General features: G+C 34.9%; 1 protein-coding gene across 5 annotated transcripts in view; it reads left to right on the top strand.

Moving 5' to 3' along the window:
• Positions 1–26012, top strand: part of LOC149780075 (1-phosphatidylinositol 4,5-bisphosphate phosphodiesterase gamma-1-like) — a 209858-nt gene that overhangs the window by 34524 nt on the left and 149322 nt on the right. For all 5 annotated transcript variants that reach the window (XM_089936833.1, XM_089936830.1, XM_089936832.1 and 2 more), the window contains exons 4-10: positions 3426–3473; positions 5299–5380; positions 9094–9174; positions 14201–14241; positions 15604–15652; positions 17644–17742; positions 22218–22333. In XM_089936833.1, coding sequence (XP_089792959.1) covers positions 3426–3473; positions 5299–5380; positions 9094–9174; positions 14201–14241; positions 15604–15652; positions 17644–17742; positions 22218–22333 — 516 coding nt within the window. The remainder of the gene's footprint in view (positions 1–3425; positions 3474–5298; positions 5381–9093; positions 9175–14200; positions 14242–15603; positions 15653–17643; positions 17743–22217; positions 22334–26012) is intronic.

The following is a 26012-nucleotide window of genomic DNA, read 5'->3' on the forward strand; positions in this document are numbered from 1 at the left end:
GGTGTGTCTTTGGGCAGTCCGGCTTGTTGTAACAGGAGTTCTGCTTCGTTTCGTTGTTTGGCTCGGTCGGAACGTTGAATAGTTTTCCAGGTTCTTTTCCATTCTACCGTGTCGTTCTTGTTGGCATAGGTTCGTCCCACCACGATGGCACGGGCTAAACACATCTGGTCATGAGGGTTGTGAATTCGGACGAGACTCGTTTTGGTGTTGCGAAGGTCGTCCACCAATAACATCTTTTTGCGTCCTGTCCCTTGAGGAGGAGAGACATGGGTCATGTCCAGTGTGGCTTTACCATCGGTGATGTCAAACTGATCATTAGATTGTTGTATGTGTTGAATCTTGTCCATGACTTTGGAAGCAGTCAATTCTGCAGGGCTGCTAAACTCGATCCAAACAGGGGATTTCAAACCGTCGTGTTGTATGGAAAGTCTCAAGCGATCGTCTTCTTTGGGTTGACATTGTCGCTTGAGTGCAGTGAGCAAAGAATCCCACACCGCAGTGATGAACACTTCTGCTTTCTCTAACGGCACTTCAGCCTTGAAATCTTTAAACTTCACCGTGTATTTGTAAGCCGTGGTTCTAAATTTTCTAGAGGAGCGCTTTTCCGTCTCTTGAATGGAATAGTACTTTTCAGGGTTGACTAAGGGTGGTGAACTTGGTTTAGAGGGTTCGGATTCTGGTTCACTCATGTCCTCTTCAAAATCACTGGCATGAATTTGTGCCAAGATTTCAGCCCTGGTACGAGGCGATAGATCACGTTTCTGCCTCTTACTTTCTTCTTCTTTCTTCTCGAATGAATGGGATCGTTTCATCTTGAAAGCAAAAAGTCAAATGACTCAAGTTCAAACACCATGAGCTACTTTATAGTCATAGCAGACCAGCGTATATAAAAGGGTGTGTGTCTTGTCCTTTCACTATTCATTTCACTCTCAAGCCGAGCACAACGATGGAAGAGACTAACCAGATGGAACGTTTCGTCAGAGCTTTGCGAGGGGTCATTAGAAAATTCTCTTCAGACCAGCCTACGGACTACTCTCCTTCCTTTAGAGATAAAAGTCAAGATACTTGCTATATCTGTCAGAAGAAAGGGCATTGGTCTTCAGAGTGTCCAGACCGTCAAAAAAGAACAAAAACAGGGACTAAAAAAGACAAAAGTCAAGATACCTGTTATTATTGCAAAGAAAAAGGACATTGGTCTCCAGATTGCCCAAAAAAGAAACAAGAGGAGTCAGAAGAAAAGAGGGATTCTTCAGAAGAAGAGAGGGATTCTTCGGAAGAAGAGAGGGATTCTTCAGAGGAAGAAGAGGAAGAAAAAAGACAATTCTATTTACAAGAGGCAAAGAAACAGGAGAAGAAGAAAAGAAGAAGGGAAGAAAATGAGGAAAAGACGGTGAAGAAATTCAAAAAACAGAGAGACTAAACAAGGAGAAAGAAGAAGTCAATGAACTTTTTATTAAAGTGTTGAGTTGTGAATTGTGAATTGGATTGTAAAAAATGGATAAAAGAATAAATGAATGATATAAGGTAAGTGTCTTTGAGTTATGATTTTAAAATAAGAACGTACACTCACGCACTCATACACAGACACGTACTATAAGGGTAAAATGGGTGGGGTTTATTTTCTGAGTTATTGGCAAATTGAAATTGCATTTCTTTTCGAGAAATGTGGGTGGCCCTGAAAAGGGCCTTTTTTGATTTATGGTGTAGGGGTGAGTTTAAGCAATCAACTTTAACTGCCTTATGCCTTTGCCACGGCCAAGGCCTACTTCTGAACTGCGTAATGTTGATGATGATTGGGTTGAAATCACTAAGGGTGGTACGGTAGGCTTAGTCACAGGGTTGACGTGTTTAGCTCGGGAAGGTCGTATTCTCTTCGGTCGTGATAAAGAAGTCTGATACATTTGTTTCAGACTTCTTAACTCCGCTAAAATGTCCAACAGTACCGTGACCATTTGATTTTCACCCTCTTGTTTCTTTGCTGTTACTTCTTCTTGCTGTTGCTGCTGTTGTTTTTTTCTTACCTCTTCTTCTTGCTGCTGTTGCTGTAGGAGAAAAACTTGTTCGGCTTCCTTTTGTCGTTGTATAAATTTCTCCAATTCTTCTTTCTGTCTCTGTCTAAAATTCTCCACTTGCGGTAATGAAGAAGGTAACGAAGGTTCCGGAACAAATTCTTGCGAGGAGAGAAAATCCACAAAATCCCAATTCGCCTCTTCTGAAAGTAAGTCCGGGTTCCCTTGGGTAGTCTCCCCTGTTGGTGCAGCCCAATGGATCGTTTTCTGAGTTTCCGTCATGTTGAATCACTGTCGCATAGATTGACTGCACACAAACGCTAGCGAATCTATATAGACTACGTGACGTCACAGACTGCTCTCTTCGGATTGGATGCGGGCTGACTGAATTTTGTAACGCGTGTTCGGATTGGTGAATGAACTCAATCTGTTTCAATCCTTTCTGTCCCTATAAATAAGCGCAGTTCACTGCATTGATTCACCTATTCTTGGAGCCTCAACATGTGGACAGACGTTGAATCTTCAACCCTTGTGTCAACAATGATGTTCAGGACGGACATGCTCATGTATGTCCGATCCAAGTGGACCGTTGTGCACAGGACCAACAGCAGCCTGTGGATAAGAAGTGTCTATATAGAGAGACAAGGTTGCCTCAAGAGGACTCTGATGTATGGCCCTGCTGTAAGACGAAGTTTGAGGAAAAGAAGATGTCGCAAATGCCCTTTATGTTAAGGACATATTAACATAAACCAAAGGCCCTTTTCAGGGCCAGCCATATATTGTATATTACAATATATGTGATTGTATATTACAGTATTGACTAGACCATCTGTATCAATATTGATGTGATTGTATATTACAGTATTGTCTAGACCATCTATATCAATATTGATGTGATTGTATGTTACAGTATTGACTAGACCATCTGTATCAATATTGATGTGATTGTATATTACAGTATTGACTAGACCATCTATACCAATATTGATGTGATTGTTTATTACATTATTAAGCAGACCATCTCTATCAATATTGATGTGATTGTATATTACAGTATTGGGTGGATCATTTGTATCAGTATTGATGTGATTGTATATTACAGTATTGGGTGGATCATTTGTATCAGTATTGATGTGCATGTATATTACAGCTTTGATTACTTAATTTGTATCAATATTGATATGGGTGTATATTACAGATTTGAGTACTTAATTTGTGTCAGTATTGATGTACCTATAAATTACAGATTTGAGTACTTAATTTGTGTCAGTATTGATGTACCTATAAATTACAGATTTGAGTACTTAATTTGTGTCAATATTGATGTACCGATAAACTACGGTATTGAGTAGACCATTTATTTGTATTATTATTGCTCAGCATGTATGTTACAGTGCCATTTTTCATTGTCTACAGGTGGTTAAGGAGGGAGTTCTATGACATGGACAGACAAGGTCAGGAGAAGTAAGTTTCGATTTTTGTGATGTTTTTCATCTGTATCAAAAACAAGTTATCATAGTTTTAGACACACAGAATGTCAGTAACACTCAGTAAATAAATAAAACTTGAAGTTCTTTATCTTAATATCAACACATTTGCAGCAATATTGTGTTATAACAAGCAGTATGCATTAGAACTGCATGTAACAGCACATACACTACCACCAAATACTGAAATCTACATGTCTGCCATTGTCTGTCAGAGTCATGTATTAAATAGCTGCTTTCTGTGGTTAACAGCCAGGATTTTCCTAACCAAATAAAGGTTAATTACAGTTTAAAGTGACCACTTGAGCTAATTAACCATGCAGATTAAGCATGTTTTTCCAAGAAAGGCATGGTTGAGGTAATGATATAATACAGAAATTCACCACACTTAAGTCAATCTATTGGTGTAACTTTAAACTGTTTAATCTCTCTTTTGCATTGTTATATTAAAAATTTGAATAAAGCCACACTATTGCATAGAAATGTATGGTTAGGTAAATAAGTGAGGTAAATGTGTTCATCAGTAAAGATTAGAAGAGAACAAGTACATGACTCTGGATTTCTTAAGTTCATCAAAGTTTTGAACTATCCAACAATTTTTCTATGTTTGCTGCTTCATATTAGATTATGGTTATGGAATATATGGTTATGGATTATTGATTATGGGTTATATGGTTATTGATTATGGATTATATGGTTATTGATTATGGGTTATATGGTTATTGATTATGGGTTATATGGTTATTGATTATGGATTATATGGTTATTGATTATGGGTTATATGGTTATTGATTATGGGTTATATGGTTATTGATTATGGGTTATATGGTTATTGATTATGGATTATATGGTTATTGATTATGGGCTATATGGTTATTGAATATGGGTTATATGGTAATTGATTATGGGTTATATACTTATGGATATTATGGATTATATGGTTATGGATTATTGATTATATGTTTATTGATTATGGGTTATATACTTATGGATGATATGGATTATGGAATATGTGGATTATGGATTATATGGTTATGGGTTATGGATTAAGATCATGGTAATCTCTTTCTACATATTGTTTATAATGCAAAAAGTAAAATTGGGCTTTCCAAAAATTGCTAATTTCTGTAAGATAAATGACTTGTAAATAATGTAAGTAAACAAACAACAACAAAAACAGCAGGCATTATAATAGTATTGTAAAGTCAGCAGAAATCTGTATGCACATAATACATTGTGGACCAGAAAACCTGGAAATGATAGATGGCACTATGTACATACCAGATCAATAACATCCATTCATGCTTGAATAAAAATGAGAACAAGCATTTAATAATAAAGTTACTTACTTTAATCCAAGTATAGATGATAGACCAACACTACAGTCACTATTTCACATCAGATATTCTGTTGGTTCAAAATTTGCAAGGAATGCTGTGCCGAATTCTGCAAGAACCCTGAACTAAGGTAGAAAACTTGCACACATTTGATAGAAAATTTGTAAAGTGAACACTTTCATCTTTAAAAGAACTACACATCTCTGAAAGAAAGGTGACCTGAGTTGACTCTTTTAATATTTGGCCTAAGTCTGTTATTTCAGTTGAAGTTTACAAGCGTCGGAGCTAAAATGAATGCATACATCCTTAATTGATAGAGGTCAGGTTTAATACACAGGTTTCCTTTTACATATACAGGTCTTCCCATGCTTTTACTCTAGCTCACTTGTAGTACGTGTCTGAAGTTCATGAATCAAAATGTCTGCATGTGATAATGTGATTTAGTTTTGATTTCTTTTTTAACAGGATTACACTGAAAAGTTTGAAGGCATGGATGCAGAAAGTTAACTTTAAAATCTCAACAAATCGCCTCAGAGAAAGATTTAATGTAAGTTGCTAGTTTTTGTGTGTGTTGTATGAATAACATATATGATGTAGGTGCAGTGAAGTGGTCTGCTTGTGTGAAGACACTTCTTCTGTAATGAAAAGGTGCACCCCTCCTGTTGACCCTAATTTAAATGGAATAGACTATGCTCCGTATTTTACTCTTCAGCGACATATTTGAAAAGCATTGACATTTTAAAGTTAGCCTAAAAGATGATTAATAGTATGAATTAGTAACAGTAGTAGAAAGTATGCAAAGTTCAAATGTTTGCTTGGATATTATATTACAAATTAGTTCTGAAGCTTCCATCTTCAGTTTAAAAAGTTTGCATTGTGTTTACCAAATATTGGATCTTTGAAACCCATCAATGATCCCAGTATTGGTTTCTCATTTATGTTAGCAGAGATTCCAGCTGTTTCTGGATTTTGTAGAATTACAAATATTTTTAATAAATTCTACATTCAAAATTATATTGAAGGAATTTAAAAAAATCAAAGTTTTATGGGCAGAATTATGAACAGAGTATTTATTTGTGGATACAGGCAGGATAAAACTGCTTAAGCACTAATATAATTGACTAGTTCATAGAATATAGTTTCATAGTGTGAACAAAAGAATGTTTAAAACAGGAAACCATTCAACTAGACTGTAAATTGGTATTTTAAAAAATGGTATCAGTACATGTATGAGTCACATGCACACACACACACACATGCACACACACAAACACACACACACACACACACACACAAAATAACCATTTAATGTTTGATACAAGTATCACTAAACAACAGTGAACCCCTAAAGTGCTTGTTGCATCATTAGGTCAACTACCAGTAAAGGTCTCAGCTCTTGTCTTGAGATGTTTTTTTTTAGGTTGGCAAATGTCTACACATCTGGGTACTTAAGGCTAACATGAATGGTTGTTAAACTAAATTTAATTGGATGTGAACCCTGGAACATGCATTCCATTATAGTTTTAACTTTGCTTTTGTCACAGAAGTTTTACAAATTTGTGTATGCACTACTTAGAAAACCCAAATTGGCTGACTCCCAGCATGGTCCATCATCACTTGACAATTTCATTCAGCAAATAATGGCCTATAATAGCAGTGCCGATAATGATTTTGAGTTTTGAAGATTATTGGATCAGGGAAAGTTTTAGTGGAAATACCAGTTAGTGTTTTTCAGACCCAAAATGATGTTGAATACAAGTCTGATGTACATGCTGGATGGACAAGAACAGATGGCATGCTGGTCAACTCATCCATTCAGTGCTATTTTGAAATGAAATGTAGATGTGCGGAATACCAAGCCTTTGAACATTTTTGGCTTTTTTTGAGGATTTCTTGCATTGATCATAAATCGAACAAATCTTTATGCAATTCAGAGAATAAATGGGGTAGAATTTATTGACAACAGGTGCAGGAGAAAATGGAAGCCAGAGTCACACTAGGTGAATCCAAACTCTTTCTGTATTGGTTATTACCATGGATTTGGTGCATAAACCTTATTTCAGTTTTTATTAGTCATCTGAATATGTAATATGAACCCTTTACTTCAGCACGGAAAATTTTTTCATATTCTATGCAAATAAAACCTACACAGGTAATGAACTTGATGTCTTTGTAAGCTTATATGTGGGCATTAGATGACAGGCATATAATAGAATAAATTCTAACAAGAAAAGCTACAAAGCTTTGTGAACTTTTATTACAGACTTTATGGGTTGTAAACTTTCTTGTGGTGTTCTTGTTTTTTACTGGATGCTTATTAACTGGTACCTATTGTACGCCAGTGATTTTCACAACTTGGATATAATGTGGTAACATATATATAGTTGAACTGCTAAATAATAGTTTTATTTTTAGACATATTTGAACTTTTACATTCAAAAGAAACAAAAATATAACTAGAAAACAAAGGTAATTTTTAATTTTACCTGTATTTGTACCTATATATATATATATATATATATATATATATATATGATGGAGTTACATATGTGACTTGTTGGTTTTAATAAAGTTCAGACTTAAGTAATTATTTTTCATATATGGTTTGTATATGTTATGTACAGTAATTAAAATACAGGCAATTTAAAAGCACAGTGCAATTTTCATTTCTTTTTGATCGATGGCACTGGCTTAAAAAAAGTTGTCACCAAAAAAATCACCAAGCTCAATATTTTGCCACCAATTTTCAAAAAAATGTCACCATTTTCATAATACAGTACTATCCGTTTTTCTCAACATCCCCAGGACCAAGGTAATATTGTCAAAATAAGCAGATGTTTAGATAAGAGGGGTGAGGTTGAAAATAAATTGAAATTTTGCATGCAAGTGAAATATTTAAGAGATGACCTGTCATCAGTGACTAGGATATACGCAGAGTAAAAAAAATGGAAATTTTGATTAAATGAAGACAACTAGTCTGAAATACACTTGTACATTGACAACTTACATTTGTGTAGTACACTCCACAACTTGTTTAAAATACATGCATATGAAAAATCCATGAATTCGAGTATTTGATCATATGTTTGAAAATTCATGTATCATTCAAATCCCATTCGAAAACACAACTAAAATGTATATATATAAAAAAAACATTTGTCTTCATTTGATTGATATCCCATTGTCAAGAAATGCGTTTCCTGAAACAATTCACTGATATTTATTATCCTAGTAGCACATGGCTGCGTAGTTGTTTATATGATACATGTACATGTACTTAAATTGGCCTAGATTTTGGTCAGCCTGAGTCAACTTACCATGATGACAAGGTACCAAGGGGATCAGGCTATTCATAGGGAATTGAAGGCACCACTAAAGATGCTACTTAAAGGACCAAACAAATGCCCATTTGTTATTGCTGCAGCAAATCAAGTAATTGTAAAACATTGACAGACAGATTTTTGTTTCATTTGCTTAGTATATATACAGAGTGATTAATACTTCGAATGTCATCGTCTAGTAGATTGTAGTCATTCCCATTCCTGATTTCAGAGGTGGTCAATTGTAGCTAGTCAGGTAGCATGACTATTTGGGTTTTATTATAGCACAGAGTCCTAAGGTCAGACATCAGCTTAGGTGGATAAATATAATAATGCCGTGTTAGTGTGCTTTGTCAATATGAACAAAGGATTTATGTAACAATGGATTCCAGTGCAATTTTGTATCCAAGTTTGCGGCTTCATGACATGGTGCCTTTGAATTTCTCAACTCAAACCCAAGATTGTATATACAATTTTTAACAGCCAAAATGATCACCATATGGTATGTTTTGTTGCCAATAAGGATAACAATTGCAATTTGCAACATTGGCAAAGCCTAGTGTGATCCTTGCTTTTTTCAAACAATTCAGCACTGAGGATTATTATGCTACAAAACTATTTAGCACTTTAAGGATAATTGGATTTGATGTAAGATTAAGTTTAAATGAATTTTTATGAGATTAAGAGTGATTTGATTTTATGAGATTAAGCGTAATTGCATTTTATGAGATTATAGGTAATTGGATTTTATGAGAATACGGGTAATTGGATTTTATGAGATTAATGGTAATTGGATTTTATGAAATTGAGGGTAATTTGACTTGATGAGATTAAGGGTAATTGGATTTAATATCAGATTGATCTGTTTCATTTTTCCTCAGGTATGTTTGTGCTTTGAGATGTTGTGAATGACTTGTACATGATTGTTTTCTTATTTCAGGAGGTGGACACAACAAAACGGGGAGAAATCTGTTTTCAAGAATTTGCAGTTCTCTTTCATAAATTAGTTCATGATTCAAGGGTAGGTTTGCAGTTATATACTTGTAATAAGCCAGAAACAAAGTCCAGGGTGGATTTCCACTTTATATTGGACAGATGCTTTACTGTATCTACTTGTGTATAGGGGCCCCGAGTGGCCGAGTGGTCTAAAGCGTTCTCCGTTACGGATCACTGCCATCTCACCTCTGTCTGCGCCGGTTCGAGTCTCAGATTCAGCCAATGTAGGTATGTGAGAAAGCATGCCAGTAGCTTCTCGTGGGTCGGTGGTTCTTTCTGGGGTTTTCCCGGGTTCTTCCTCCACCATTAATACTGGCCGCCATATATAGCCTATCGTGTGCTGAAAAATGGCGTTAAACCCCACAACAACAACAACAACTTGTGTATAAGTTGAGTCCATCTGTATACAACAGAGACCCAGATCTGCTGTCACATAATGTAGCTATGTTCTATGTGGCTATTTTGTTTGTTGTACTGATAACTTCTGACAAACTTTATCGACCTAGATATATCCATGCATTGTGCAATTTGCAGTTAGAGTCTACTTACAGGTGAGTATATACAGTTGATTGCATATTATATGGCTTGATTGTTGGCCATATTGACTTTTGATTAAAGTCATTTATTTAGGTCTTATGAACAGATTTTATTTTGTTTTCATTAATTTTAAGACTGAAGAGTATTTCCTCTATGTAAATATCTCTATTCTGGAAGCAGACTGCATCATTGTCAACAAATTAAGATTCTATCACAGCGGGAGATTCTCTTACAAACATATACAAGTCGTTCCATAACAGGGGCCCCAAGTGGTCTAAAGCGCTTTCCGTTATGGATCACTGTCATCTCACCTCTGTCTGCTTGGGTTTGAGTCTCGGATTCGGCCAATGTGTTTATGTGAGAAAACTTGCCAGTAGCTTCTTGTGGGTCGGTGGTACTTTCCTGGGTTTTCCTGGGTTCTTCCTCCACCATTATTACTGGCCACCATGTATAGCCTATCGTGTGCTGAAAAATGGTGTTAAAGCCTTCAACAACAACAACATTCCATAACATTTTCAACTGTTTGTCAGAATTGATGTCGCTGAGAAATCACTTCATGTAACTAACATTATTGCACATTTGATTGACGTACCTCAACAATAATATTTTAAGATGTGACTGTGCGGTAATGGCATGGATGTAACTGTTTTTGGGGTCCTTCATGAAAATGGGTGTTATTAGACATTATTTCTACATATGTAGATACAGTATATCATTATTCAGTTTGCAAAATATACATGGCTGTACCATTGAGTGGTCAAGGTTTTTATAAATCTTCAGTAAGAACTGATGCATTGAAAAGACAATAGGTTGATGTGGAATACAAGTCAGATTTGATAATTTTAAATTTATATATACTGTATTTTCTGGACACTAGGTTGATGTGGAATACAAGTCAGATTCGATAATTTTTTGCACTTTTCATCCTTAATCCATATATAATATATGTAGAATATAAGACGCAGTCAGGACAACACATATTTTTCATTTGCAGCTTCTGATTTCATGAATATTCAAGTTATCACTTTGCTATTCCAGATTAATTGGGCAACTGCAGTCACCAACACTAAAATGGTTCCCCACCTTTCATTTTGGAGGTGGGTGGTATTTCAGGGCAGTTGTGTCATGTATTGTTCAGTCACCTGATGATTGTGATCTTCTTTATGTACAAGGGCACTACAATTGACACCTGAATAAACAGTTCATTTTTGTTGTAATTATGATACCCATTTTCACAAGAACCATGCAGTGTTATTTATATGCTAATTGAATATGCCAGGAGCTTTGGTGGGGTCATTCTGCTTCCCATCTGTTTGAGAAAAGGTTCCATAGATGAAATCAGATTAATGATGTTACCAATAGGGGTATGAGAAATGTAAAGAAAATTAATGATAGACACAGCAAGACACAGCAAAAAATAGATAAGTCTAATAAAAAGAAAACTTTTTAAAGAAAATTTCTTTAATATCTGGTAATACAGTAGCAAATTTACACTTATGAGAAGAGAAATAGGCTTAGTTTCTTGTGGTTCTCAGTCCACTTGAGGTTGTAAAACTGGTAATTAAGTGGATAAAACTGCAGTGTTTTCTAAATATTCATAGAACATTCACGTTGTTAATATGGATTACATCTTTGCTTTGGATCATTAATATCAGTATATATGGGTTAATTAAAATGCTTGTAAATCAGATATCAATGGACCTGCGGCTAAGAAAGTATAGTAAAAAAACTAATAAAACAAAATCTTTTCATTTTTTTTCGTAGGAAGAAACCATATTCTTTGTGCAAGTACAGTTCACTATGGTATTGACTATAATTTTGCTGTGTGACTCAAGAATTGTAAATTCTTTAATTTTTTCATGTTTGAGAAATCAGAAAATACAAGCATATACAAATGCATGCAAAGTAATTATAAAAATTATAATAATAGTCGTAATAGTTTATAACAGTTTACTGACATTTATTGATGTATATTCTGGAAAATACAGTAGTCATTTAGGGTGGTAGAAAATGTTCTCATTTGTGGCAGGAGAATCGGTGTGGGAAAGTAATTCTCATAATGTGAGACAATTCTTTAGTGGTTGCTTGCCTCCTTAAACAGTTGGGGCGTATCACTTGACTTGTGTATCCAGGCCTGGGATTACTTCTGGCACATGATAACTGTTCAGATCTGACACATCCCCAGGACCAAATTTTACCACTACAAATGCAAATCAACCGATTTCATCAATGCATGGTTTTTCACTTGCATAGAATGGAGAAAATTATGTTGTAAACAATACTTAAGGGTAAGGAAATAGAATGAAGCAGTTTCTGACCTTTACGGGAGCTGCATTTATAATGGACAGCGTCAGATGTCAACACCGTGGCAATATAGTTCCTTCCACACAGCATCTCATTTTATCTTATGAGTAACTCAGAAAATTATCAGGTCAGCATCATTAAATGTAAATAAAAATATCTAATACATTTTACACTTTATATTTAAAACAAATTAGGTACTTCTACTACACTTAATGATGCTACCCTGAAAACTGACAGAATTAGAGATAGGATAAAATTCACGATGCTTTGTGGAACAAACAATACTGTAATCGCATTCCAATATCATCAGGGTCAGTCACCAACTTAATTCATACACAATTAACAAATTTGGTTCAGAGTTCACTTTTAAATAGTTAAATGTTTCAATGAATGGAGTGAGTGTAAGTGTTCAAATTCAGCATGGCTAGATCACGTGACTTACAATCTTCTGTAAATAGAAACCAGCAAAATTCCAAACCATACTGGCACCCCCCAAAAACAAAGACTTGTTTATGAATTTGCTTTGAACAAGCAGTAAATAAAAGCACAAATAGTATTTTAAAAATTTCATAATGCCCAGTATTTTTTAAAATGAAGATATCTATCGCTGTGCCATGATTACAGATTCTTCAATGCAAACGGAATGAAGCAGAAAGTAAAAAGAGTACTATGAAACAGAAAGAGGATTTCTTTCATTTGTATTGTTTTATCTAAAATCGAATATCAAAGGCTTGCAATCCATCAAAGTGATATGCCGACTCTCCTTCTGGCGCTGTGTTGTTGCTGACGGTCACTGATCAAAGTCGAGAGGGATATGGGACTTTAACTGTATGAATAGAATAAATCTGATTCTTACAGAATTTGATGTTGAGACAGTTAACTTTAAAGACGTTAACACATTTTACAGTTTGTCAGTACATGATACCGACAGACTCATATTTTGTTTGGGGTACAGAGGCAAATTTTATCTTTGAAAACCTGCATACTGAACCTCTGTGATCGATTTTCGGGCACAATTTTGGTCAGTTACATTTTACTACTAGTTAAAGTCAACACTAACAAAAGAAAAAACTTTATAAAAAAAAAGTACAGTCCTTCAAGTACATGTACTTAAAATGGCCTCAGCATGAGAAAACCATTGCATTGTTGAGGCTACCAAAGTGATGAGGCTATCACAGGAAATAAAAACAACTTTATACCACTGACCTTGTTTTAGTAACTAAGGTGTTGTAAAAATGTGTGACTTGTTACTTAATGTCATTTAAAAGACCTCATATTTTTTCAGCAACCTGGCATGACTGAATTATTATCTATATTGTGCATTAAAAGTTCCATTTGTATAGAAACAAAACTCCTCATTTTCGGTGCTTCAAATGCATAATCATTGTTCTGCAGTACATTTGTCGACTAAACCCAGATATCTTGGGACTTGGTAATGTCGCCAATTTTTCGACATCCCTGACGTAATCGAGATAACCGGGTTTGACTGTAGTACAATGCTAATACGTGCCTGAAGGTTAAACATAGATATAGTACAATGTTAATACATGCCTGAAGTTTACATACAGATATAGTACAATGTTACTACATGCCTGAAGTTTACACTTAGATATAGTACAATGTTAATACATGCCCAAGTTTACACATAGATATAGTGCAATGTTGATACATGCCTGAAGTTTACACATAGATATAGTACAATGTTACTACATGCCTTAGTTTACACATAGAAGTACAATGTTAATACATGCCTGAGTTTACACATAGATATAGTACAATGTTAATACATGCTGAAGTTCACACACATATCTTCTCTGTGCTAGTGCAAAGTTAGGGCGTCATAAAATAATAAGCAAATCTGCATTCTTCATATCCCTTTTCTTGAATATTTAATGTTTGCTCCATAGTAATTTTTAAAGAGTAATTTGGTATGTTTCATTCAAGAGATTTGATGGCACTGGCACAGAAAGATGAATTTTGTTAACAACATTTTTGAAACATAACTCTTGAGATAGAAGTTCTATATATTTCTTTTAAAAACAATTAGGTAAAAAAAATTTTTATTTAAAAATTCATTTTTATTTTCTAGAAATGAATTTTAATAGATCACTCTGTACCCCAGAAGATGGGAAAATATATTACTAGTATTGTCATATTTTGTTTAAAACTTTTTTCTATAGAAATAATATAAAGATTTTATTCTTTTCCAGATACTCTCAGACTTTGTAACTGTTCAGAGTGATAGAGAAAGGTAAGTGTGTGTGTGTGATTTGGATTTTTAACGTAGCTTTAACAATTTCTGTTATTTTGCTATGATGTCTGCAGTGTGGCAGTTTATAGTGATGTCTAGCATTGGGGCGTCATGCTGCAGACATGTAGCACGATATCCCACCCAGTCACATTATCCTGACACCAGGCTGACCGGTCCTAACACTAACCTCTTAATGCTGAGTGCCAAGCGAGGCAGCTGTTAGTACCATTTTTATAAGTCTTTGGTATGACTCGGCTGGGGATCGAACCCACGACCTCCCACATCTGAGGCGAATGCTCTAACCACTAGGCCACCATAGCGGTCTTAGAGAAAGGTAAGCAGGTGTTCTTGTATACATACAATTAGAGGGAAAGACGTACCATATATACTCACTTATAAATCAGGGTCTGTGCTGTTTGTTTTCTGATTACTTGTAACAAACTGCACAGATACAGATATGCTGGTGCATTATGCAATGTTAGATCTGGATCTGTGCAGTTTGCAGTTGGAATTTTCTTATAAGCGAGTATATATGGTATACATGGATAAACATATATTGTGGTACAGAAATAGATATTTTTGGTGTAATTTCAGTTCATGTTTCAGGAATATTCCTAGCTATTACATTAAAATTAGGTCACTATGACTTAATTCACATTTTATATTTTGGTTGGTTTCTCAGGCTTTTTTTATATTGCATCATAGAGCTTTTTGTGAGAATGCATCTTGGCGTGTACAAATCAAAGATTCACAGCTGATTAACTTGGTTCTAGTTTTACATTAAATCAGTTTATGTGGCTGCAGAGTCATATAGCCGTATGTATAGATGTGCTTAAATTGAGTTCAGGACCATTCCACCGGTATTTAGTCACCAAAAGTTAATACAGTATATACTCAGTTGTATGCCAGGTCCAACTACAAACAACATAGACTCTAATTTGCCATTGTATAAGGCACCAGTAGATCAGGGTCTACATTTGTTCTACATAATTAGTTCTAACAAACTGTACAGATCCAGATCTGCCAGTGCATTGTGCAATGGCAGTTCTGGGTTAGTTCAGTTTGCAGTTGGACTGAACTTACAAGTGATTATTTGCTTTTTGTTTCTTTTTTAAAAAAAATATACATTGATTTATCTGTGAATGGATTATTATTGGATTGTGTATAAAGGCTCTGTACTGGATATCAGTCATTTCAAAATGATCGGTGTATCAAAAGTAAAGGTCAAGGTTGGGGGGAATCAGGGTCCTTGAAGGGGAGCAGGGTCTGCTTTGGAAGCCAGCCTAGAGATTTGATGTTTTCTATATCATTATGTGTTGCGTTAATGTTAACAAATAATTTTTTTCTTGTCTTATTTTCCAGGAATATCTCTGTTGAAAAATTTCAGCATTTTCTCGTGCATGAGCAAAAGGTCAGTATTATTACTACTACAGGTGTAAAAGTTTTTTCTAGAACTGATTCTTTTTAAGGTGCTGTAGTATCATAAATTTTTGTGGGGGACCAATTTTCATGGTTTTCATTGTTGCCACATAATGTATCATAGAGTCTTCATTACTCCAGTGTGAGTCTGTTCAAGTCACATCCCAGTGGTCAGGGAAAGCTACACCCTTAGGCAGGCATCTGTCAGTTTACCCTCTGTAAATGACTTGTGGGGGCAGGAGAGTTCCGGATTTTGCTATTATGAGTAAAATTGTTATCTGCCTCTTGTTATCAGGTGTGGAAACTGACACTTGCTTAGATCCACAGGCTTCCATCATCCAGTTGCCACCTGGCACCAGTTGGCACCAGGTCCGATCCAAATTTATTATAAGACAGTCTGGAATATTGTGCTGTTTCACCCGAGTGTTAACTTTCTCCAAGAACGTTTTCTTAATGTCTTCAAAATTATGGGCAGCTGTTTTATGCTTTTCATTCCTTTCCGCTTATGAAATCCCATACGCCGAAGTAGTGACCTTGCCCAATGCTTCATAATGCTGATGAGTCCACTGTAACATGCCAGCTGGCTGTGAGAATGCTTAGTGATCACAGCCTTTGTCCCAGCCATTACAGTCATAATATGAATCACTCCTCCATTAATTCAACTTTCTTGATCCAATCTTGTATCTTCGCATCAAGCATGCTTCCTAGCATCAAAGGATTGCCCGGGGTGATTTGGGTAAATTAGAAAGTTTTTGTCCATGCTGCTTTTTTAACTTTTTGTATTGATCCCGCATAATGTGTACAGTGATCGTACAACTCAGATCACTACTGAATTTGCAGGCTGCCTTGGCAACACCATTATTGATGGAGTATCTGGCTATCTTTGCCTGGATTTCTTCCTTTATAACTTATACTCATCTCACTTTCTTTTCCGGGACAGTGACTGAAGCAGGGGTTATACTGTGTCATTAGCTGCCTGATAAGCAAGCACCTGCGCCATGTCCGCTGTTTCTGATGGGTTAGCAAGTTTAGGAACTGAGGGGGGTTCAAAGTTAAATTTTACCATTCTTAAGCCACTGTGTTAACGCCATGGTCATTGGAAAGTACTGATGGTGCATCTTGATCGACAGTGGTTTAAGTAAGAGATCATTCATATGTACTTTAATAACCGATTGGCCTAGTGTTATTGGCTGTGTCAGCTTCCTCTGATGAGCACTCAAACAAAAACATGGTGAAAGTGACTAATCTTGACAGGTTTTTTAGTTTTGCTCAGAGATGGAAGTATTGTTTTAGTGTTGTTGGCTGTGTCGGCTTTGACTGATGTTATTCACTTGGTTGAAAACACGGTGTAAGTATTGAACTTGCCAGGTCTTTGATTTGTGCTCATACAGTTGGTAGTATTATTTTAAACATTAAGGTGACCGCTGTTTGGGTTCTTGTTCACTCTTTAAAAAGTCAAAATATTTTCAGAATTTAAAGATAACTGAAACTTTCAGTATGAGAAATTTAGAGAAATTTACTTGAACCAGATCCTTAGAGTAAGAAAGTGACATGATAAAACTGTCTAGCCAGTGACATGAAACTATTTAGCCAGTGACATGTCAAATCTGTCCAATTAGTGACATGATAAAACTGTCTAGCCAGTGTCATGATAAAACTATTTAGCTAGTGACATGTTAAATCTGTCCAATTAGTGACATAAAACTGTCTAGCCAGTGACATGATAAAACTATTTAGCCAGTGACATGTTATATAAGTCCAATTAGTGACATGATAAAAGTGTCCAGCCAGCATTTAAAAGAGAACCTGCTGAATCTTTGGCAGAAACTTTTGAAACAATCAGCACAATCCTTTAAAATGTTTCTGATTCATTTTTGCAGTTGCTGATATTTGGCTTCTGGACTAGTAGCAAATTCGGAAGTAATGTCCAGCTTCCACAACATGTCATCATAATGAAAAATATGCCTTACTATCATTTTATAGGAAACCCGGTACAGAGATGTGACTGAAGTCAGGAAGGAAATGAAGGAATTCTTGGATGACACAAGCAGGGAAGTGCAGCTATTTTTCACAGAAATGGAGGTATGACAAGGATGTCCTATTCAGAACCTCAAGTTAAACTGTTGAATTCTGTAATAATTGATACTAGATTTTAAGAACCAGTCACCCACATATTTACAATGGTTAATCTTTATATGGGATAGTTTTTATGCATGGATAATTTTTACTACATTTATGTCCCTGTGTCACAATGGATCATTCATCATGTGGAATCTGTCTTGCATCAACTGTTACTATTTCCAGCTTCTAAAGAAAACCACTGGAAAAGTTCCAACCAAAACTTGGCAGAGGCATACTGGCATAAAGACCATTCATTTGTGTATCAATGATGCCAATTAGCCTTCTAATATGGCTGCCATTACTAAAAATAGAAACAACTTAAAAGGACATCTCAAAAATTGCTTGACAGAATTTTACTAAATTGGACTGAAAACGTCCTGTCATGAAGACCTTTCAATTTTGAACAAATAGTGCCAATCAGCCATAAAATATTACACATTAACCATAACTGAAAATAGAAACACCTTTGAACCACTTCTAGAAAACCAATGGAAAGAATTTGATCAGATTCCACAGAAAGCATTTTGGCCTGGAGACCTTTCAGATTTGTACAAATGGTGCTGATCTACCATGAAATATTTCCCCAGTTACTAAAAAGCAGGAAAACCTTTTAATGACCTTTCAGATACCATTGGATAGAATTTGACCAAATTTAACAGAAGACATTCTAGCATAAAAACCATTTGATGACTGCTTGTACTAATTACCCCCCCCCCCAGTTTTTTTATATGACTTCTCAAAACTGTTTAATAGAATTTGACACAATTTCATGAAAGAACATCATGGCATATAGTCCTTTAAAATTTTTGTGAATAATGCTGATCCACCATCAGATATTGTGACCCTTACTTAGAATTTTTTTAAAGACTTCCACGCAGTAACTGTTGAACATAATTTGAACAGATTTAACAGAAAGAATTTGAACAGATTTGACAGAAAGAATTTGAACAGACTTGACAGAAAGAATTTGAATAGATTTGACAGAATGTATCCTCCCATAAATGCCATTAAAATTGTTACATATGTTGTCTGATGTGCCACAATTCCTAATATTAGACAACTTTTGAGTGATTTCTCAAAACTGCTGAGCAGAATTTAAACTAAAAAATAATCAAGCATGAATTCATTTATGTACCAAGTGTGCCTCTCTGCCATCAGAAATGGCCACCATTACTAAAAAAGACAACAAAAAAACTTCAAAGGACTTATTTTTAAAAGTCACTAAATATAATTTCATCAAATTAACAAAGCATCCAGGCATTAAATGTCTTTTAATTTGTACAAATAATGTAAATCTGCCATCAAATATGGTCACCATTACAAATGAACAGAAACACCTTGAAACATTGTCTCATGAACCCCATAAACAAATTTGATCAAATAAAGTGCCAGAAAGCATTCAGGCATGAAAGCCTTTTAAGTTTTTACCAGTGATGCCAATTTGTTGTCAGATATGGCTACTGTAGCTAAAAATATCAAAACCTTTGAACTTCTTTTTCAGAAACTGCTGAGCATTATTTAACCAAACTATCCTGCAAGAAAGCATTGCAGGTTTGTACAATGGATGTACAAACTTCTCCAAAAAACTGCTTAACGGAATTCAGTCAGATTTGAAACATTAACTTATGGCATTAAAGCCTTTAAGTTTTGCACAAATAGTGCTTATCCATTATTTAGTATCATCATTGTACTTAATAATGAAAAGAACTATAAATGACTTATTCCAAAAAACTGTTTAACAAAGGTTGACCATATTTCACAAAGCATCCTGGTATCAGGCATTTAAAGTATGCAAAAATAATACTTATCTGCCATCCAATATGGCTGCCAATATTGAAAGATATAGAAACCAATAATGCATGATACTGCTTTCTCATTTGGCTTTTGGTCCTTTACATATGTTTATGGTTTTTCAGTTAATTATAAGCATGTTAACATTAACATGTGTCATTCCATTATTGTTTGATCCCTTTACATGTAAAGACCAGAACACTTAAAAAAGTGAATCATCAATTTGTATTATGTACCTACTGGGGGCATTTTGGCTTAGTCATGCCTGCCCTTCTGTATGACCTTTTTGCAAGGTTGCACAAAACCACTGAAAGCAGACAAAATGAAATTAGACTTGCTTATTTGTATTCATATGTAGATGATCTTGTTAGAGTTTGGAGTCGATATTTTGTCTGATTCGATTTCATTTATGTTTTGAATATTGGTTTGTATCATCAGCCATACTTTAATCCAGAATTGGAATATATGCTTATATCATCAAGCTTTTGGACAAATTAAGCAATGAGTGAGACCTATGCATATTAATGAGATGATCTTGCATCTGATTGGTCAAGCTTGTCACCACTCACGAAGCCATAGTTTTTATCTTATTTTGATAAATCTTTCCATGTAGGCTTATATGGTCAAGATATTGCATGAGTTTGATAATGTATGGAATTCACATACATTAATGAAGTTAAATTGCACGTGATGGCTGAGCATTTAACTACACTTGAGACTGTCCTTTTGATCCAGTTTGTATCCTATTTTTGTAAATGTGAACAAGAACCATACATTTTGCATCGGGGCCCTGAGTGGCCGAGTGGTCTTAAGCGCTCTTGGTTATGGATCACTGCCATCTCACCTGCGTGGGTTCGAGTCTCAGATTCGGCCAATGTGGGTATGTGAGACAGCTTGCCAGTAGCTTCTTGAGGGTCGGTGGTTCTTTCCAGGGCTTTCCCGGGTTCTTCCTCCACCTATAATACTGGCCGCCATGTATAGCCTATCGTGTGCTGAAAAATGGCGTTAAACCCTACAATAACAACAACAACAACAACATTTTGCATCTGATTGGCTGAGTTTGTCAGTATGTTTGCACTTTAAATGAAATTTAGTATGTATGTTTGTTTATGTTCTGATTAGATTTTGATGCAGTTAATGCAATATTTCAATTTTGATAATACATTTTTATGTTAGTAACATTTCAGTTTGCAGTGAACTAAACCATTATGCAGTTTTTATAAATTTACATATTCAGAGGTTGTTGCCCAAGGAATGTATTTCATCCATGGCTTTACCTATTGCTTGGGACTGATGATGATACATAAAGCTGGTTGGCACTATCCATTTGTTTTGTTTTTTCTTCATAGAAATTGATAAATAAAACTCATTTTAAGAATTGACAGTCAAATCGATGGATAGTTTTACTGACAGAGGCACTTGTATTTTAAAGCATATGTGAGAGGAGAATTGCAATTTTCTGTATTGGACTTAATATCTACATGCAATCTTGGATGTAACATAAACATGCATTTTTGTTTTTCTTTGTTAAAGGTTATGTGAAAATTTGATTTCTGTAAATTTATGTGTTTTGAGCTGAGAACACCGCCTGAGGAGAGAAGTGACTACTTAATTCTGCCTAGAAGAACAGGATTTTCATGGAACAAAACACTATGCATATATGGTGTCTTGTTACCACTAAAAGCTGTGGTTTAAATTTGTCCCATAAAGGTGGCGCTATACAGTTTCGCATTTTGTATAGGGTTAGGATTTTAAAGAAAAAGAATTTCCCCGGCTTTCCTCACTGGTTATACTGGCTATTTAAAAAAGACCTTGTATATCTTAGGTATAATGCAAAGAACCTTTAATTCCCTTTATTTTGGTGTATGATTGATAGGTGTAATATGGGTTATAGAGTATACAGCTTGGCCTTACTTCAGATGTGCACCTTTCAAAAAAGTGCTAGCTCTACTTGGTCATTTTCACTTCCTGAACTTCAGAGGTAAATTGTATAAGAAAGAGCCGAAAACTTTTTTTACATTTTATATATTTGGTAATTCATTCATTGCACTTTCAGAAGCTGGTATTTTCTAGTCTGGCAAAATTCATTTTCCCTATTTTAATAGCTGCTATGTATAGTGTACTTTAGACTAATTCAGGCTGATTTTTTAACACAAGGGAGCAGTCATTTTAGTTAGCAGTGTGCTTCAATCATGTAAAATTTCTAAAAGTACAATATCCAAAAGAAATATCATCCACATTACATTAATGTAGCATAGAGGTATGCCAACATTCTCTCCATTGTGCATGTTTTAAATGCAAACTACTTCACCTTACATATGTCACTCTCTCAAAAGTATGTATTATCTGGTGAGTGCCCCCAAATGGCTCTTACATGTATTTCTTTGGCACAGCCATATTGAACCTCCAAGTAGAGAGCTCTCAACACAGCCAGAGGGAGCTAACTCTTCTAGTATTTACATACATGTGATACATGCTTGATAGAGACTTAATTTAGAACATCATTGATTTGCACTTGTTTATAATGAAATTGAAATTGAATTTAATAAGTTTTAATGTGCACATTATTGTTATTACGTCAAAAATGGTATGAAAAAATTTGATGATTGGGGAATTTAATTTCTTGGTTTGTTTTTTCCCCTCAGTTTGTTGATTACTTGTTCTCCAAGAGAAACACTGTATGGGACAGCAGATATGATAAAGTCAGTCAGGATATGACTCATCCCCTGTCTCATTACTGGATATCATCATCACACAACACGTAAGTACTGAGTTAGAAGGTTCTTTGTACCTGTTTGGTGAGAGACTTCTCTCATTTTATAATGGAAACTGTATATAAAGAAATACCATGGTACTGGAGGAATTGTACTCATTAGAACAGGATTGTATTTCAATTTAAAAAAGCACAAAAGTCAAGACAAATACATATTAATTATAGTAATTATTTGAATTTTAGTAATTCGATACATCTGAAAATTTTTAAATCAGTCTTTTTCATAAAAGAGTTATTTTATTATTTATCATGTATACTCACCTATAAGTTTTTTTTAGTTGAAAATTTGATTTCTGCAGAGTATGGGTCGTCTTATAAGTGTGACATACCCCCAGAAATTGATATGTCTTGAGGTAGTGTTGGAGGACACAAAAGAAACTGACAACTCAAATATTTTTGTGTTTTATGTTGCTCTTCCCATTCAGGAATATGTATATAGTTTATCCGTTTTATGACAGTGTTCATTAAACAATACTTATCTACAGTTATTTGGATTTTATTAATTAGAAAATATTACAAGTACATTTAATACCAGCCACCATAAAGTGAAGTGTCTGTCAGTGTTGTTTACCATTGGTGTTTACTAGCAAGTATATTGCTTCCAGTTCTGTGCAAGTCCAAACAGCCTATATTTTTGTTCATTTTTTTTTGTTGCTGTACTAGCACTGTGTTTGATCCAGTAAAAGTTTGATTTATTTTCCTTTTCCGTAAGTTTGATGATTTCTGCCAGTGCACGTGGTCCAATGGGTTTCATGGCTTGTAAAGGCAGCACTCTCTTTATTTTCAAGTTGACAGTCCTTTTGACTGAGCCGTGAATTTAAGACACGTACTTGTTCAGTGACAAGCAGAATTCTACAACTTCCTGTGCATGCTTGGCCTTTATCCCATAACTTTGTAAGGGAGCAGTTCTCTTTGTTTTCCCATGAGACAAATATTTGATTGATCTGCAAATTTGGTACTTTCTTAATGCCACGTAACAGTGTTCAATTGCAGCTTTTAAAAGATTTCACAGACTGCATTATCAAAGGATTACTTAAGAGCCCAGTCTTAGTCCCTATGCAAGAACCAAAATGCAACAGTCATTCACTGTCAAAAAAGCACCCTTTCAGATGGATCTGAATTGCAAAATACACCCTGACTTGTAGGAGGTTCGAAGGAAATTGAATTTTTGTTGCCCAGAAAAGGGGGTCAACTTATAGGCGAGTATATATAGTATCATGGCCCACCACTGAGATGTGGGAAACCTATGATAATCACTTTTTCTGTCTATTCATCTGTTTGAAGGGTTCCCACCCTATCGGGAAAAAGGTGTGAGAAATGATAATTTTTTTCCTGACCATGAAAATTCCTTGAATTTCACAAATTTTTATGAAAGTTGGGAAAACCCCAGGAATTTTCCACCACCACTTGATGCCCAAAACAATCACATAATTGAGTGTAACTAAACTGATTGCAAGTTAAATTTATCAAGTTCTAACCAGAATATTCGGAGTGTACAGTATGGATCATTTGGGTGCTTGTATTAAACATATATCTGAGTCAATCCCAATGTTCAGTGGATTAGATTCATCTAGTCAACTTTTATTTTCAAGGTCAGCTCGATATCCATATCTTTCCTTACATGAAAGGCATGAAAACCAGTCTAGCATCACAAGAGGCTAACATGGTGGTGGCAAATCGTAGGTGCTTACCAGGTGGCCTTGCAAACTTTAAACGTTAGATTGAGTGATACATGCATGAAATCGATATGAAAATTACTTATTCTCTCAGAAATTGTGAGTGTTACAATCGTTGTCTTTAATCTGCAGAAAGACAAGATAAAACTATGGCGTTGATGAAATGTGACCTGGTACTAGCGATTTGCATTGCTAGTCGCATGAGTACACAAATCTAACAACCCACATTTTCAAATGTTTTAGAGGAAAAAATATAAAAAATATAAAAATATAAAAAGTATTAAATGAAAGTCATGTACTGGCTGTATTAAAAATACAAAATTGAAAGAACACAAAATTTTCGATATTTATGTATTCCGAGAACAACTTCTCGAGTTGTGTTTATCATTTGACTAACACGTTGACATGTGCTCTCTGCTTGATAAATCAGACTGGCCAGATTACTGGTTTTTACAAGTATCTGACTTTGATTTAATTGAATTTCTGTACAACAACATTAAAAAGGAGTTTGTTGTTGATATCACGTGACCATTGGACTTCTGATATCGTCGTTTGAGATTTGTGAAGTTATGTGACTAGTAATGCAGTTGATGAGTACCGGGTCAGGTTTCATCTATGCCGTAGTTTTGTCTAGTGTGTCAGCAGATTAAAGACATAACAATTATAATACTTGCCATTTCTGAGAAAATAAATCATTTTCCTATCGATTTAATGTACATATAAGTCGATATAACAAAAGTTTAAATTTTCTAGGCACGCTGGTAAGCAACTACCATATGTCACTACAGCATGGTGGCGGCAAATTCCAAATTTCGATATGCAATTGCAATGACCCCACACCCCAACCTAAATGTCCAAATATGAAAAATGTGGTGGGAATATTCGGAGGAAACCCAGATTAGAAAACGGACTGCTATTTGTTTTAAGCCAAATGTGTAGTCCAGAAGGAAATGAGAAATTGTCGTCTCTTGTATTATGTATTAAAAAAATGGTACAAGCCCCTATATGAATACAGGTTTGGGGACTGGTTTAACGAATTACAAGAAGACAAGTTGATTTTTCAAAAAATTCAGTCCTTGTTTATACAACACTATATAATTTTGAAGGTCTTTTGTCAAAATTTAAATCAACCCTTTTGAAAATATTTTTAAATGATGGATTTTTAACCAGATCGTCTTAAGGAGATTAGGTTGTTTGAAAAATCTTGTTTGGGATTTTATTGGCACAGATAAATTCAGGGTTAAACTCTTTTCATTATAAAACAAGATTCTAATTATTTGCATTTATTGTTTTTTTATATGCTGTAATAGAAAATGTTTACTTTCTGTAATGCAAATATATATTGCTACAGAATTCTTTAGAATTAAAGGTTTGAAAGGAAACAATGGTAACTTACGTTCATTACCCACTTTGCAACATAATGCAGGTCAGCAAAATAAAGTTAGAATTATTATTCCGTACATTGAAATGACTTTACATGCCAGTTTATAGAAATATAATCAAACTTGTTTCATGTGATACATTTTGTGGTTTTGTACCTGATTATCTTTTCTGACTTTAGATGTTTTTGAGAGTCTTGAAAGAGAAACATCTTTAGATTTAGAAAATGCATGTGGTCATATGTGAACCTTGAAAAATTAATTTCATCCTTGATAAACCCTGGAAGTGACCTGGACATTTATCTTTAGAAAAGCATGGGAACCGTGTGTTTGTCCATCAATTCACACTTCTTTAATACATAATTGGATGCCATTTAGCAGGTGATTTGCATAGTACATAGAGATAAACTTTTTTAAATTTTCGTCTTTTCAGGTCTCAATTTGATGGAGTTATTGTCTTTTGTCTATTAGTATTACTTTCTTACAACAGCAGATAGTTCTAACCAGATAGCTTAGGAGCCATTCCACATATTCTGATACGGTTTTGTTGTGTACATTGTCTCAAAGACGTAGATGTGCCTTTTTTTGGTTTTGTCTTGTAAACTCCATTTT

The sequence above is a fragment of the Sinohyriopsis cumingii genome, chromosome 16 (assembly GCF_028554795.1).
Source record: "Sinohyriopsis cumingii isolate HCF-2022 chromosome 16, ASM2855479v2, whole genome shotgun sequence".
In the NCBI taxonomy this organism is placed as follows: Eukaryota; Metazoa; Mollusca; class Bivalvia; order Unionida; family Unionidae; genus Sinohyriopsis; species Sinohyriopsis cumingii.